Consider the following 15,630-nt stretch of genomic DNA (forward strand, 5'->3'; position numbering starts at 1 on the left):
AACTAAATATATATATATATATATATATATATATATATATATATAAATGTCCAATATTTGGAGTTAATAACCCTATTGTTTAGTCAACGCCAATCAATAAAAATACCTGGGGCCAGCAAGATGGCTCAGTGAATAAAGAATTTGTCACCAAGCCTAATGACCTGGACTTGACACCCAGAACTCTCATGGTGGAAGGAGAGAACCGAATACCACAGGTTTTTCTCTATCTTCTACTTGTGAGTTATGTTGCACACATACCTACACACATACATACATATGAACAAAAAATGAGATTTAATAGTAGTAATAATAACAATAAACCTGCACAACAGAGGCTGCTGAAATGACTTAGTGGATAAGGTACTCATCAAAAGCCCTGGTGACCGAAGTTCAACCCCTGGAACCCACATGCTTAGGATCACTGATGGCTGTGGGTTGTCCTCAGACCACCAAATATATATATATATATATATATATATATATATATATATAGTCAAAATTTCACATTTTTGGCCTCCAAAGAACAGTGAACAGGAATAGGCTGACAAAGTATCTTTTTAAGTTACAGGAAATAAACTACAAACTGGAAATGTGTAGGATTAACTGAGCAATGAAACAGTGCTATCTAATTTTTTAATAAACTCTATAATTTAAACTGTTTTATGTCAACTTGACATAAGCTAGAGTCATCAGAAAGGAGGGAGCCTCAAATGAAAGAATGCCTCTATTAGATGGGGCTGTAGGCAAGCCTGTAGGGCATTTTTTAAATTACCAATTGATGGGGGAGGACCTAGTTCATTGTGGGTGGTGCCCTCCCTGCGCTGGTGGTCCTGGGTTCTCTAAGCAAGCTGGCTGAGCAAAGCCATAGAGATTAAGTCAGTAAGCAACACTCCTTCATGGCCTCTGCATCAGCTCTTGCCTTTATGTTCTTGCCCTGTTGGAATTCCTGTCTTGACTTCATTTGATGATGAACTGTGTGGATGAAGAAGTATACAATGAATAATCTATTTCCTCTCCAACTTGCTTTTGGTTATGAGGTTTCATCATACTAATAGTAACCTAAAGTAAAACACATACATTTTTAAAACAACCATATAGCTTGTATCATCTTTAGTTAGAAAAAACAAACAAACAAGATTTTACTTAGAAGTTGTTAGGTAATACCAATGAAACTTTGCTTCTGGCAGAGAAACTAGGTGCTCTCAACAGCATCAGGAAGCAGAACTGAGAAAAAACTTCATGTGAAAAACCCAATGTACTTTTAAGACTGTGAGAAGTTTAACAAGCAGAAAGGCCCAAGTAAGGATGCTTCAATTCCACTTAGAAGGGGTAAGAAAATAATCACGGAAGGCAGAGAGAGGGAGAGTCCTGGGTGGGAGAGGGGAGGGGAAAAGGGGAACAGGATCAGGTATGGGGGACCAGGAGAGTGAATGGAAATATGCAGCCTTGGTGGGGTTGAGAGGCGGGGGGACCCTCTAGAAAGTACCAGAGACTCAGGAAGTAAGATACTCTCAGGACTACATGTGGGTATCCTTAGCCAAAATGCCCAGCAATGGGGAGAGGGCACTTGAAGAGTCCACCTCCAGTAGGTAGACAGGGTATCAAGTGGAGGGATGGGGTTACCAACTCATAGTCAAAATTTCTGACCCAGAATGGTTCCTGTCTAAAAGAATTGCAGGGACAAAAATGGGGAAGAGACTGAAGGAAAGGCAGTCCAGTGATCAGCCCAACTTGGGATCCATCTCTTGCACAGTGGGGTGGGGGGGCACCAAGGCCTGACCCTATTACTGATACTATGATTTGCTTACATCAGGAGTCTAGCATGACTGTCTTCTGAGAGGCTTAACCAGCAGCTGACTGAGACAGATGCAGATACTTACAGCCAACCATTGGACTGAAGTTGGGAACCCCTATGGTTGAATTAGGTGAAGGATTGAAGGAGCTGAAGGGGATGATGACCCCATCAGTCTTACCTAACTTGGACACCTGAGCTCTCTAAGATACTGAACCACCAACCAGGCAGCATAGAAGAGCTGGCCCTGTCCCTTGCCAGGGCAAAGTGGGAGAGCTGGCAGACTAAACAACTTAGCCAACACCCAGGCCCAGATCCAGGGCATTGGTTTGGCCCACCCCAACTTCCCATGTATTCACTGTTGCAGCTCATGAAGTGGGGGGAAGTGCTGTAGAATCAAAGCTGAAGGATCTTTTTAAACAACAGTATAGCTGAGAGGAGCCCTGGTGAGGATCCAGTATTGATAATGTAACAGAAGCCAGAGATCTCGAACCAGACCAATGACTCACTGCAGTGAACATTTATGAGTAAAGCTGTTTGGACAAAAAAGGTATACTGTGGGCCACACCATAGCATACTGCAGCTTCCATGGCAAAATGGTTTGGTTTTGCTTTGTGTTAATTTTTATCTTGTGTTTTCTTTTGGTAGGGAGGTTGCAAGGTCAGAGGGAGGATATGGAGACTCGGGGAGATGAGTGGGACTGGGGTGCATGATGTGAAATTCACTAAAAAAAGGGTTTACAATGTGTTTCCTTTGTGCTGATTATTTTAAATAAAACTTTCTTGACATTCCAAGAAACTAAGTCTTAGAATCCATCTTTTAACCAATCTATTTTCTTTTACTACTCAGTATTTTCTATCAAAGAAACTGAGGCCAGACAGGGAGGTTTTGCATTTATAAACAGTTTAACTGAATGTAACTTGGAGCATACATATATATGTATGACAACACATACAGAAGTATCGAAATCAAGGATTATGTGCTTTGAACTATTTGGACAAATTCATTAATCCTCTTTTATCACACCGTAGATTGCAGTAACAAAGAAGAAGCAAGAAAAAAATCCAATTGTCCCTGAAACAAAATGAAAAAAGATTTCTGTTAGCCAGATATCATAGTAAGTAAAAGAAACTTTGTTAAAAACACAAATATGTCTGTTTCAAGGCAGTCTGCTAAGTCTTTAAATCTCAACATTTATATATTATCAAGTGAAAGTCACCAGGTTCAGCTGTCACAGTGGCATAGAGCAGTATTCCCAGCATCTGGGATGCTGAAGCAGGAAGATCAAACGAATTCAAGGCCATCTTAGATTACAGAGTAAGACCCTGTCTCAAAACAAGATCAATTGTCAGGCTCTCTCGCTACACAATCAGGATGAGCAGTGAGGCCAGAAGTGGTCACAGGTGAGAGAATACCTTCTGATGGAATTCTGTGAGTTTCTAACCAGAGCCAAAATTAAACACAAATGATCAGCTTATGTTCTTCATTTCAAAGAAGCTCAAAGCTATCTTCTGATATACACTTCTTGTAATATGCTTCAAAGTTTAGACATTGTAAGCAACCAGGCTGTGGAGATGGCTCAGTCAGTAAAGTGTATGCCACACAAAAATGAGGGACTGAGTTCAGATCCCCAGCACCCCCTTAAACTCTGGGTGCTGTGGGGGTACACCTCTAATCCCAGTACTGGGAAGATAGAAACATGTAGACTCTGAAAGTTCATCAGCCAAATAGGATGGCCAATTGGTTAGCTTCAGGTTCATTAACTGTTTCAAAAAAATACTGTGAAGACTGAGGAAGATCCCTGACATGAACATCTAACCTATGCACATACACACACCCCATACACACAGAGACACAAATATAAGATATCATTAACATTATACATAATAAAATGGAATATAAATCCAGAGTACCTATTAGTTTTCAAATCTAATTGTGTTATTATAAACATGAAAAAAAAATCCCATTTCTGAGGATTCATGTTTAAAAAAAACCCTACAATCTTATAAAAGAAAAACACTTAATAACCGAAAATTGATCTTAATACTATGGTTTAAAACATATAAAACAAAAATTTTTAAAAAGCCAAATGTTCCTCAAAGAAGTTATTAGCTATACTGTAGCCTAGGTAAACGATGAAATAATATAGTCACCAAAATGATAAATATAAAGACTTATTAGCAGTATAGAGAAATCTTTGGTTGATGATTTTGGGGGTGTTTGTTGGAGACAAATTCAGAACTGACCCCAAAATTACTAGCCACAAACTTGAGGTGATCCTTCTGCCTCAGTGTTTCAAGTGTTGGTATTACAGGCATGTTCTACCAAGACTGGCTGTAATCTTTATAGATGGCATTAGATATAAAGAAATGTATATCTTAACTCCCAAGCATCACGCCAATCAATATTGGTGTAAACTGGATTAGATAAAATAGAACATGGACAGTAAAAGATACATTTATACTTCAGGATGATAAAATTATAAGCAAATGTTTCCTTCATATTCTAAGAACTTTCAAATGAAGTCGGGCAGTGGCCACACACATCTTTAGTCCCGGCACTTAGAAGGCAGAGGCAGGTGGATCTCTAAATGAAAATGGCAATAAAATAACTCCTAATAATATATCGATATATCCATTGATCAGAGCAACACACAGCCTTCATCAGAGAAGTTTCTTCTTGCAGTACATGGTAATTAAGAGAGAGGCACAAGCCCATAGGAAAACCAGCAATCTCAACTAACCTGGAACCCTGAGATCCCTCAGACATTGAGCCACCAACCAGTCAGCATACACCACCTGATATGAGACCTGATATGAGGCCCCCTCCCTCCCTGCCACATACACAGTAGAGGACTGCCAGTTCTGGCCTCAGTGAGAGAAGATGTGCCTAGTCCTCCTTGAGAGACTGGAGTCCCCAGGGAGTGGGGAGGTCTGGTGAGGTGGGAGGTAGGGGGTGGAGACATCCTTGTGGAGAAGTGGGGAGGGGGAATAGGATGAGGAACTGTGAGAGGGCGACTAGAAGGAGAGTAACAACTGAGCTGTAAAAAAAAATAACAGTAATAAAAAATAAAAAAGATGCCGGACAGTGGTGGTACATGCCTTTAATCCCAGCACTTGAGAGGCAGAGGCAGGCAGATTTCTGAGTTTGAGAACAGCCTGGTCTACAGAGTGAGTTCCAGGACAGCCAGGGCTACACAGAGAAACCCTGTCTTGAAAAACCAGAGAGAGAGAGAGAGAGAGAGAGAGAGAGAGAGAGAGAGAGAGAGAGAGAGAGAGAGAGAGAGAGAGAGAAAGAGACAATGTACAGAGAGTGAGAGACTTTAAAGTCCTCTGCTGTAAATGTGATGTCTTTATCACATCGCTCCTCTTAAGGCTCATGGCAGAAAAGGAGTCAGAAAGATTGTAAAAGCCACAGGTAGTGGATGACTTGAAAGAAAAATAATTTTCAAGAAACATCAGGGCTATATAAGTTCCCTGGACTTATAAAAACCCACCTCCAGCAGGAAGACAGGACATCAAGTGAGGGATGGGGTTGCCATCCCACAGTCACAACTCTGACCCATAGTTGTTCCTGTCTGAAAGAATTACAGGGATGGAAATGGAGAGAAGCCTGAAGAAAAGAAGGTCCAGTAACAGGCCCAAAGTGGGATCCAGATCAAGGGGAGGTCCCAAGGCCTGACACTATCACTGAGGCTATGGAGTACACTATCACTGAGGCTATGGAGTGCTCACAAAAAGGTATCTATCATGACTACCCTCCAAAAGACCCAATAAGCAGCTGAAAGACTCAACCAATGGATAGAAGCAGCTGACCCCTGTTGTTGAATTAGGGAAGGTTGAAAAAGCTGAGGAGAAGGGTGACCCTGTAGGAGGACCAGCAGTCTCAATAATCTGGACCCCTGAGATCTCTCGAACACTGAAGACCACCAACCAGACAGCGTACACAAGCTGATATGAGGCCTCCAACACACATACAGTAGAGGACTTCCGGGTCTGTGTTCATTCAGAGATGATGCATCTTACCCTCAAGAGACTGGAGGCCCCAGGGAATTTAGAGGTCAGGTGGGGTGGGGGTGTGGACATCCACATGGGGACGGGATGGGATGGGGAGAGGTATGAGATGTGGAACAGTCAGAGGGTGAGCAGGGATGGGAAGGAATAAAAGATGGAATGTCAAAAAATAAAAATAAATAAATAGTTAAAAAAAGAAAAGAAACATCAGGGCTGATGCACATATGAACTCACCGAGTCTGTGAAAGCATACACAAGAGCTGCACAGGTTCAAGCCAGACAAAATCCTAAAACGGTGAAAGGAATGTGGACACAAGATCGCAACCCCTAAACAAGAAATTGTAATTGATAGCTCCTAGGAGAGGGAAAATCAGTTTTCTTCAGTGGAGAGACACTGAGCATATCAACTACATTCTAGGGAATGCCGCGTGCTAATAAGGAAGTAGTGGGTAACAAAATCTGGACTCCATTTAAGATAAGGCAGACAGACAGAGCTTCAAAAAAGAACAGTCTTGGAAAAAGACATGCCAAAAATCACACTTTATGATCTAATGTTTCCATGATCTGATTGATAACCACAATAAATTAAGACAGTTACCACACCTGTAATGTAGTATTAAAATGGATACAGAAACATGGTAACATGATAGTATCTCATGTCTTCCATGCTTTCAAGAATGATACTCATGAACAGGTATAACAGGTTCTATCCCCAAGGGAATTCCAATTCTTTGGAAGAGATGAGATAAGAAGGAGTGCTGTGAAGTATCATATTCTATATATGGCATGGTTACTGTGATGGTTTGTACATTCTTGGACCAGGGAGTGGAACACCCCAGTGTATTAGAGATGTCAGTACCATGGGATGATCACCAAGAACAGCAGCCATAGTGGAGTAGATCAACCTGAGCTTAGACTGACACAGAGGGCAGAGCTGGAGAAGTGATGCCAGCCCTGAGGAGGAGCCCAAAAGATCAAGTGGAATCCCAGACACTGAAACAAGAAGCTGTAACATTGAAATTGCCTTGGAGACTCAAAGGTGTTAAAAATACCAGAGCCATGGGATACATGCTGAGGAAAGCTGCTAACAGGGAGTGGAACCAGCCCAGGAGAAAGAAGTCTGTTGCAGTCAACAAAGATGATAAAGGAGTGGAGATCTGAAGACTGCTTTGGCATCAGCCATGGAGATGCAGAGTTTGGAGTTTGCCCAGCTGGTTTCCTTTCTTTGGGGATTACAGTTAAGTGATTGGATGAATCTCAGAAGAGACCTTGAACTTTGGACTTTTAACATTGTTGAGACTGCTATAGACTATGAGGACTTTGAAAGTTAGACTAAATGCATTTTGCATCATGCTATGTTTAAGTATGGCCCCCATAGACTCATGTGTTTGAACAAGTCTATGGGGACCAGGGAGTGGAATGTGATGGTTTGTATATAATTGGACCATGGGTTGGCACCATTTGGAGGTGTAGCCTTGTTGGAATAGGTGTGACCTGGTTGGAGTAGGTGTGTCACTGTGGGTGTGGGCTTAAGACCCTCACCCTAGTTGCCTGGAAGTCAGTCTTCCACTAGTAGCCTTTGGATGAAGACGTAGAACTCTCAGCTCTGCCTGTGCCATGCCTGCCTGGATACTGCCATGCTCCCACCTTGATGGTAATGGACTGAATCCGTAAGCCAGCCCCAATTAAATGCTGTTTTTTATAAGACTTTCCTTGGTCATGGTGTCTATTCACAGCAGTAAAATCCTGACTAACCATAACCATAAATTTATAATAGCTGTGCTTACATTCACAATATCTATATAAGATCAAACGATCCAAATGTCCAACAGTGAGAGAAATAATAAAAGATTAAGATGCATATCTTGGGGGAACAGGACACTAACTTTGGTTGGGAGACTTTTGTGTGATGTGAAGTATCAGTGGAACATGCAATTGCTGTATAGTTTGCAATGAAGATACAGAATGGAGAGCAGTGAGCATTGAGGAGATAAGCAATGAGAATGAGTAAGCTCTAAAAAGTGAAAGTACAGAAAGGAAAGACTAATGGATTAAAAGGGTAATAAAGTCGGAGTTAAAGGACAGAAAAAAGGAAAGCATTAGAGCACAGAGAGGGACACAGGGACTAATGCAGATGCTGAATTTCATATGACATTACTCAAACCTATTATATGAAATATGAGTAATGTTAGTGAAGTTAAGGAATGTATTAGAGAACGTCAATTTGCTTTATCAAGAGATCATTATCCAGGGCTGGAGAGTTAGCTTAGCATTAAGGGCACTGGTTGCTCTTTCAGAGAACCTATTTTTCATTCCTAGCAGCCATAGAGCTGCTAATAATATATCTGTAACTCCAGTTCCAGATGATCTAATACTATCTGGCCTCCATGGGAACTGCACATATATGGTGTGCAAACATACATGCAGGCAAAATACCTGCACACATAAAATAAATGAAATCTTTAAAGAGAGAGAACCCTATTTATCATTGGAACTCACTATTGAGCACACTATGACTAAAAGAAAATCAAGAATAAAAGTGGTAGAGACACCAATGGGGAGGGAGATATATCAGACAATACAACCATTCAAGACTACATCTATTTTAGAGGAAAAAAAAAAAAAACAACGACTCTTATAATATGGTTCTCAGGAAAAAGGCAAACTGATTTAAAATATGTGCTAACAAAGAAAAAAAAAAGAAGTGGAAGTGGGTGGGTAGGGGAGTGGGTGGGGGACCGTGTGGGGGACTTTTGGGATAGCATTGGAAATGTAAATGAAATAAATACCCAATATATATATATATATATATATATATATATATATATATATATATATATATATAAAGCCAGAAGTGATTGTCTTTTGTCTGCTAAATGCCTCTTATCTGGGGCTTGCTGTTTTGTTTTATTTTCTCTTGTTTTATAGTTACCTAAATAGGAGAATTTAAGTTTGATCTGAACACACACATAAAAAGCCAGGTATGAATCAACAATAGTCCAAAATTATTGAGTAGTAAATTTCAAAAATAGATGATTCCTAAGTTGAAAATTGTATGCCATTCTGAATAGCATGATGAAATCTTGCATCCTTTCTTCCAGTTCTGTGTAGGTTAAATCTATACCTTTGCCCACTCTACTATATATGCTACCTACCTTACTATTTAGTAGGTGTTTCAGTTTTCAAAACTATCAAAACACAGTGTTTCTGTCCAAGTAACCCTTACATAAAAGGCTACATCATAATCTCTACATAATTTACTCCACTTCAACAGGTAGGCACTGTATTATTTTACATCATTGCAAAAAGAGAAAGAGTATAGTAAAAAAGATATTTAAGGAGAAAGTGAGATATCATAATCATAATATTACTGTAAATTGCTTTAAATTTTTATTTTATTATCAAGTATTAACCTCTTACAAGATCTGTAAATTATTATAAATCTGTAGGTATAATAAATCTGTGTTTGTGTGTGAATATGTATATATGTATATATTGTTCAGTATTATATATGGTTTCAGGCATTCCCTAGGGTCTTACACTGGTGTCACTTGAATATGAGGAAACTTCTATATATCTAACTAACTGTACACTACATAAATAGATATCTCATGGCATGGGATAGGGTGATTACAAACAAAAAACTATGAGGAATTTAGACTCCATTTACAAACATTGGTAATGATCACTCTTACAAGCAATAATGAGAGAAAGAAAGCATCTGTTTGAGCCATCTTGGGTTCCGGACCCCTCAGAGACCAGTCTGCACAGGTCAGCTCATGGACTGTGAAGGCTGAGCAAGCTGACTGCAGAAGAGTAACACCTTTTGGGACAGGCAGAAGCTACACAGCTTCTGGAACAGACCCCATTTCGGGCTCCAGACATCCAGGCACCTTCCCCGCCAGGGGAGAGGTATCTACCAGGGAGGGCTCTGTCAGATCAGGTAAGGGAGCCAAATTGGGGCCGGGATCCCTCAGAGACTAGTCTGAACAGGTGAGAATGCGGAGTACAGAAGCAACATAGCTTCTGGGACAGATCCCTGTTTTGGGCTCCAGACATCCAGGCACCTTCCCCGCCAGAGGAGAGGAGTTTGCCCTGGAGGGCTCTGACCACCAGAGCAGGTGAGAGAGCCATCTTGTGTCCCATGTCCCTCAGAGACCAGTCTGTGCAGGTGAGCATGCAGACTGCAGAGGCAACACATCTTCTGGGAGAGGCCCTGTTTCAGGCCTTCATCTTCAGCCAGGAGGCAGGTCTGAATGCCAGATATCTGTGCACCTTCCCTGCAAGAGGAGAGCTTGCCTGCAGAGAGTACTCTGACCACTGAGACTCAGGAGAAAGCATGTCTCCCAGGTCTGCTGACAGAGGCTAACAAAATCTCAGGAGGAACAAGGTCCAGCCAGAGACAACTATAACAACTAACTCCAGGGTTTACCAGATGGCGAAAGGCAAACGTAAGAATCTTACTAACAGAAACCAAGACCACTCACCATCATCAGAACCCAGAACTCCCACTTCGCCCAGTCCAGGGCACGCCAACACACCGAAAAAGCAAGACTCAGATTTAAAATCAAATCTCATGATGCTGGTAGAGGACATCAAGAAGGCTTTAATAACTCACTTGAAGAAATACAGGAGAACACTGCTAAAGAGGTAGAAGTCCTTAAAGAAATACATGAAAAAAAAAAAACCAACTAAACAGGAGATGGAATTGAACAAAACCATCCAAGACCTAAAAAGGGAAGTAGAAACAATAAAGAACATCCAAAATGAGAAAACGCTGAAGATAGAAAACCTAGGAAAGAAATCTGGAACCACAGATGCGAGCATCAGCAACAGAATACAAGAGATAGAAGAGAGAATCTCAGATGCAGAAGATTCCATAGAGAAAATGGGCACAACAATCAAAGAAAATGCAAAATGCAAAAATATCCTAACTCAAAACATCCAGGAAATCCAGGACACAATGAGAAGACAAAACCTACAGATAATAGGAATAGATGAGAATGAAGATTTTCAACTTAAAGGGCCAGCAAATGTCTTCAACAAAATTATAGAAGAAAACTTCCCAAACCTAAAGAAAGAGATACCCATGAACATACAAGAAGCCTACAGAACTCCAAATAGACTAGACCAGAAAAGAAATTCCCCCAACACATAATAATCAGAACAACAACTGCACTAAATAAAGTATAGAATATTATAAGCAGTAAGGGGAAAAGGTCAAGTAACATATAAAAGTAGACCTATTAGAATTACACCAGGCTTCTCACCAGAGACTATGAAAGCCAGAAGATCCTGGACCAATGTTATGCTGACCCTAAGAGAACACAAATGCCAGCCCAGGCTATTATACCCAGGAAAACTCTCAATTACCATATATAGAGAAACCAAAGTATTACATGATAAAACCAAATTCACACAATATCTTTCCACAAATCCAGGCCTTCAAAGGATAATAAAAGGAAAACACCAAAACAAGGACAGAAACCACCCCCTAGAAAAAGAACACTCCTCCATTTTTTGGTGGGATTGCAAGCTGGTACAACCACTCTAGAAATCAGTTTGGTGGTTCCTCAGAAAATTGAACATAGTACTACCTGAGGACCCAGCTATACCACTCCTGGGCATATACCCAGAAGATTCTCCAACATGTAATAAGTACACATGCTCCACTATGTTCATAGCAGCCTTATTTATAATAGCCCAAATCTGGAAAGAACCCAAATGTCCCTCAACAGAGGAATGGATACAGAAATTATGGTACATTTACACAATGGAGTACTACTTTTCTTTAATTTCTCCTAATATCAATGGACTCAATTCCTCATTAAAAAGACATAGACAAATAGAATGGCTACACAAACAGGACCCAAAATTTTGTTGCTTACAGGAAACCCACCTCATGGAAAAGGAAAGACACTACCTCTGAGTGAAAGGCTGGAAAACAATTTTCTAAGCAAATGGACTGAAGGAACAAGCTGGAGTGGCCATTCTAATATTGAATAAAATCGACTTCCAATCCAAAGTTATCAAAAAAGACAAGTAGGGGCACATCATACTCATCGAAGGTAAAATCTTCCAAGAGGAACTCTCAATTCTGAATATCTATGCTCCAAATACAAGGGCAGCCACATTTATTAAAGAAAACTTAGTAAAAAGGACACATGCTCCACTATGTTCATAGCAGCCCTATTTATAATAGCCAGAAGCTGGAAAGAACCCAGATGTCCCTCAACAGAGGAATGGATACAGAAAATGTGGTACATTTACACAATGGAGTACTACTCAGCTATTAAAAAGAATGAATTTATGAAATTCCTAGGCAAATGGATGGACCTGGAGGGCATCATCTTGAGTGAGGTAACACAATCACAAAGGAACTCACACAATATGTATTCACTGATAAGTGGATATTAGCCCAAAACTTACGACTCAGCAATTAAAACAATGGCTTCATGAAATTCTTAGGCAAATAGATGGATCTGGAGATTATAATACTGAGTGAGGTAACCCAATCACAAAAGAACACACATGATATGCACTCACTAATAAGTGAATATTAACCCAGAAACTTAGAAAACCTAAGATACAATTTGAAAAACACATGAAACTCAAGAAGAAGGAAGACCAAATGGTGGATACTTTGTTCCTTCCTAGAATGGGGAACAAAATACCCATGGAAGAAGTTACAAAGACAAAGTTCAGAGCTGAGAAGGAAGAAAGGACTATCCAGAGACTGTGCCACCCAGGGATCCATCACATATACAACCACCAAACCCAGACACTATTGCATATGCCAGCAAGATTTTGCTGACAGGACCCTGATATAGCTATCTCTTGTGAGGCTATGCCAGTACCTGGCAAATACAGAAGTGGATTCTCACAGTCATCTATTGGATGGAACACAGGGTCCCTAATTGAGGAGCTAGAGAAAGTACCCAAGGAGCTGAAGGGGTCTGCAGCCTTATAGGAGGAACAACAATATGAACTAACCAGTACCCCCTAGAGCTGTGTCTCTAGTTGCATATGTAGCAGAAGATGGCCTAGTAGGCCATCAAGGGAGGAGAGGCCCTTGGTATTGCGAAGATCATATGCCTGGGGTCACGGGATGCTGATTCATGAGATATCAAAAGAAAACCTGGGGTAATGACTGAAGTGATATGTAAAATTAAAAACTAGGCTTCCGATATGCAAGAGTTATCCAGAGAAGTTTTAGAATAGGAAGAGAGAACTGCTTGGAGAACTCTCTCAATCAGAACAATCTGGAAAGCTGTCTTGAGCAGATAGATGATAGGCTGCCAGCTTACAACCCATTATTTGTTTAGCCACTCTCAAACACCCCTTCTCTCAGAAATCCTCTCCAAGCTGAGGGTTGTTCTTGGAAGATGGGATGGAACTCTTTGAAAGGATTAGAAGGATTAGGTGATATATCCTTGCTGGAGGAAGTGTGGCCATGTTGGAAGAAGTATTTCACCAGGGGGTGGACTTTGAGGTTTCAAAAGCCCATACCAAGTGTTCTTTCTTTCTTTCTTTCTTTCTTTCTTTCTTTCTTTCTTTCTTTCTTTCTTTCTTTCTTTCTTTCTTTCTTTCTCTCTCTCTCTCTCTCTCTCTCTCTCTCTCTCTCTCTCTCTCTCTCTCTCTCTCTCTGTCTCTCTCTGTCTCTCTCTCTCTGTCTCTCTCTCTCTCTCTCTGTGTGTGTGTGTGTGTGTGTGTGTGTGTGTGTGTGTGTGTGTGTGTCTGCTGCCTGTGGATCAGGATGTAAAGGTCTCAGATACTTCTCCAGCACCATACATCCACACATGCTACTATGCTCCCTGCCATGACTAAGGACTAACAGATTAAGACCTGTACTCTGGCCCTCATGATTGTATAGCAAACACTTTAGACACAGACATACTTTCCCAGCTCCCATTTTTCATTGTATATATTTGCTGAACCTAAATGCTAACTCTGAGAAAATAAAGTTCTCTAATCTGCTTTATACAAATGATATGATCTGTGCTATGAAAACTCAAACTTAGCAGTGAATCAAGCTAAAACATTAACTCTTTTGTATTCAGAAGTTCTAATGCCTCTGCAACTTCATTATATCTTCAACTAAGCCATTTAAAAATAATTCATTTTTTCACCTGATTCAAGAATTAAGCAAGAAAAACATTTCCACTACATTTAACCAAAATATTAATGATCATTTTACTAATCTTTACAAGTATAGATATCTTGCCCTTGACTTATTGCATATGTGAACAAATAATTGATTTAATTTTAATAATTCAAAAGTTATTTAGATCTCTTCATTTTCATACCTGGAGACTATTCCAAGTTGATTACATTTAACCCACTGTCATTTGGAACACATCCCTGCTGATTAAAAGGTTCCACAGGAAAAATATTGCAACTAAGTACATAAGGTACATCCAGTTCTCCAGGCTTCACAATCTTTGATGACAAAAACCTATGAATGAGCATGGTGACTCTTTTCCCTCTTCCTTCCTCTAAGACTTAGTTGACATTTATTAGATTTCAACTGTCTCTAAGACTCTTTAGAGAATATAAAATATACTACATAATTCTGCTGTCACTTACCTGTGAAAAGGAAGAAAGCTAGCACTAGGATAAATGCATACCCAAAGTACATAAAAGTACTTCCAATGCCAGTGACTTGAAGTTTGGTAAAAAAGTAATGAATTACATATATAAAAATATAGGCAGATGTAAAACTGCTGGTCAAAAAGGCTCTCCACCACCAACCACGATCCTGTAAAAACAGAAAAACATACTATTTAGGTGATACCTTAACTATAAATGGACTAGCAATTATTATGATAACACAATATGAACTCTATACCATTATTAATTAAAAATAATAAAATGTGGTAGCTGGAGAAATGGCTCAGTGATGAAAAGCACAACTGCACTCCCAGAAGTCCCAGGTTTAAGTCGCAGCATGCACATGGTAGCTTATAACTCTAATCTGACTCCAGTTCCAGAGAATGTGATGCCCCTTTCACACCTCTGCAGACACTGTACACACATGGTGCACAAGACAAACATTCAGTCAAAATACTCATACAAACAATAAAATAAAATTTTCTAAAAATAAAAGTTGATATTTCATAAGCAATTTAATTAAACACATACTTACATCCTGTTTGAGATGTCTTAGCTTCTCTAAACTGTTTCCAGAGATATGGTGTGTGCCCTTTTAAGCATGGAGTTATAATTCATGAATACTATTTTAAGACTGCCTCAGCCCTGGAAGGCATTCAGCTCAGCTTCCTCTACTGATGTGAGTTATGCTGAGGCCAGTTTGGAGTTTCTACAGTAACCACCATTTACTGCAAAAACTAAGTCTTTATGAGCAAAGCTGACAGCAGCACTGATCTGTTGTAATAAAATATTTGGGAGGAAATATGACAGGTACTTGTGCCTATTAATGAAAACTATAGCAGTGGCTTTTACACTAAGGCCTGTAATCTGGCCAGACAGAATGTTGACTAAGGTTACTACACCAGATATGACTTTACTCCTGTCTAGAGTGTCTCAAATCCAACAGAAAGTAATTGGTTACCATAGAAACAGACTTGCCACTATTGTGTCCCACCTGGCTGTTTGGTATTGTAACATGAAGTATCCAAGCTGAATAAAACTATTAATGACAACAACAAACACTTTAGCCACTGACTTACTTTCCCAGCTCCCATTTTTCACTATATATATTTGCTGAACCTAAATGCTAACTCAGAAAATAAAGCAGTCCAATTTGCCTTATACAAATGATGTGATCTGAGCTATGAAAACTCAAATGTAGTAGTTTCTGCTTCA

At 40.0% G+C, this 15,630-nt stretch overlaps 1 protein-coding gene across 1 annotated transcript in view; it reads right to left on the bottom strand.

Annotated features, from left to right (window-relative positions):
• Positions 1-2,721: 2,721 nt before the first annotated feature.
• The window catches only part of LOC110287160 (transmembrane 9 superfamily member 2-like), a 74,981-nt gene continuing 62,072 nt past the window's right edge, over positions 2,722-15,630 (bottom strand). Inside the window, exons 16-17 of the mRNA XM_085837727.1 lie at positions 14,392-14,563; positions 2,722-2,866 (exon numbers count right to left, since the gene is read on the bottom strand). Of these exons, the coding sequence (XP_085693853.1) occupies positions 2,799-2,866; positions 14,392-14,563 (240 nt within the window). The 3' untranslated portion in view covers positions 2,722-2,798. The remainder of the gene's footprint in view (positions 2,867-14,391; positions 14,564-15,630) is intronic.

The sequence above is a fragment of the Mus caroli genome, unplaced genomic scaffold, assembly GCF_978045245.1.
Source record: "Mus caroli unplaced genomic scaffold, Mus_caroli_1 scaffold_5, whole genome shotgun sequence".
Lineage (NCBI taxonomy): Eukaryota > Metazoa > Chordata > Mammalia > Rodentia > Muridae > Mus > Mus caroli.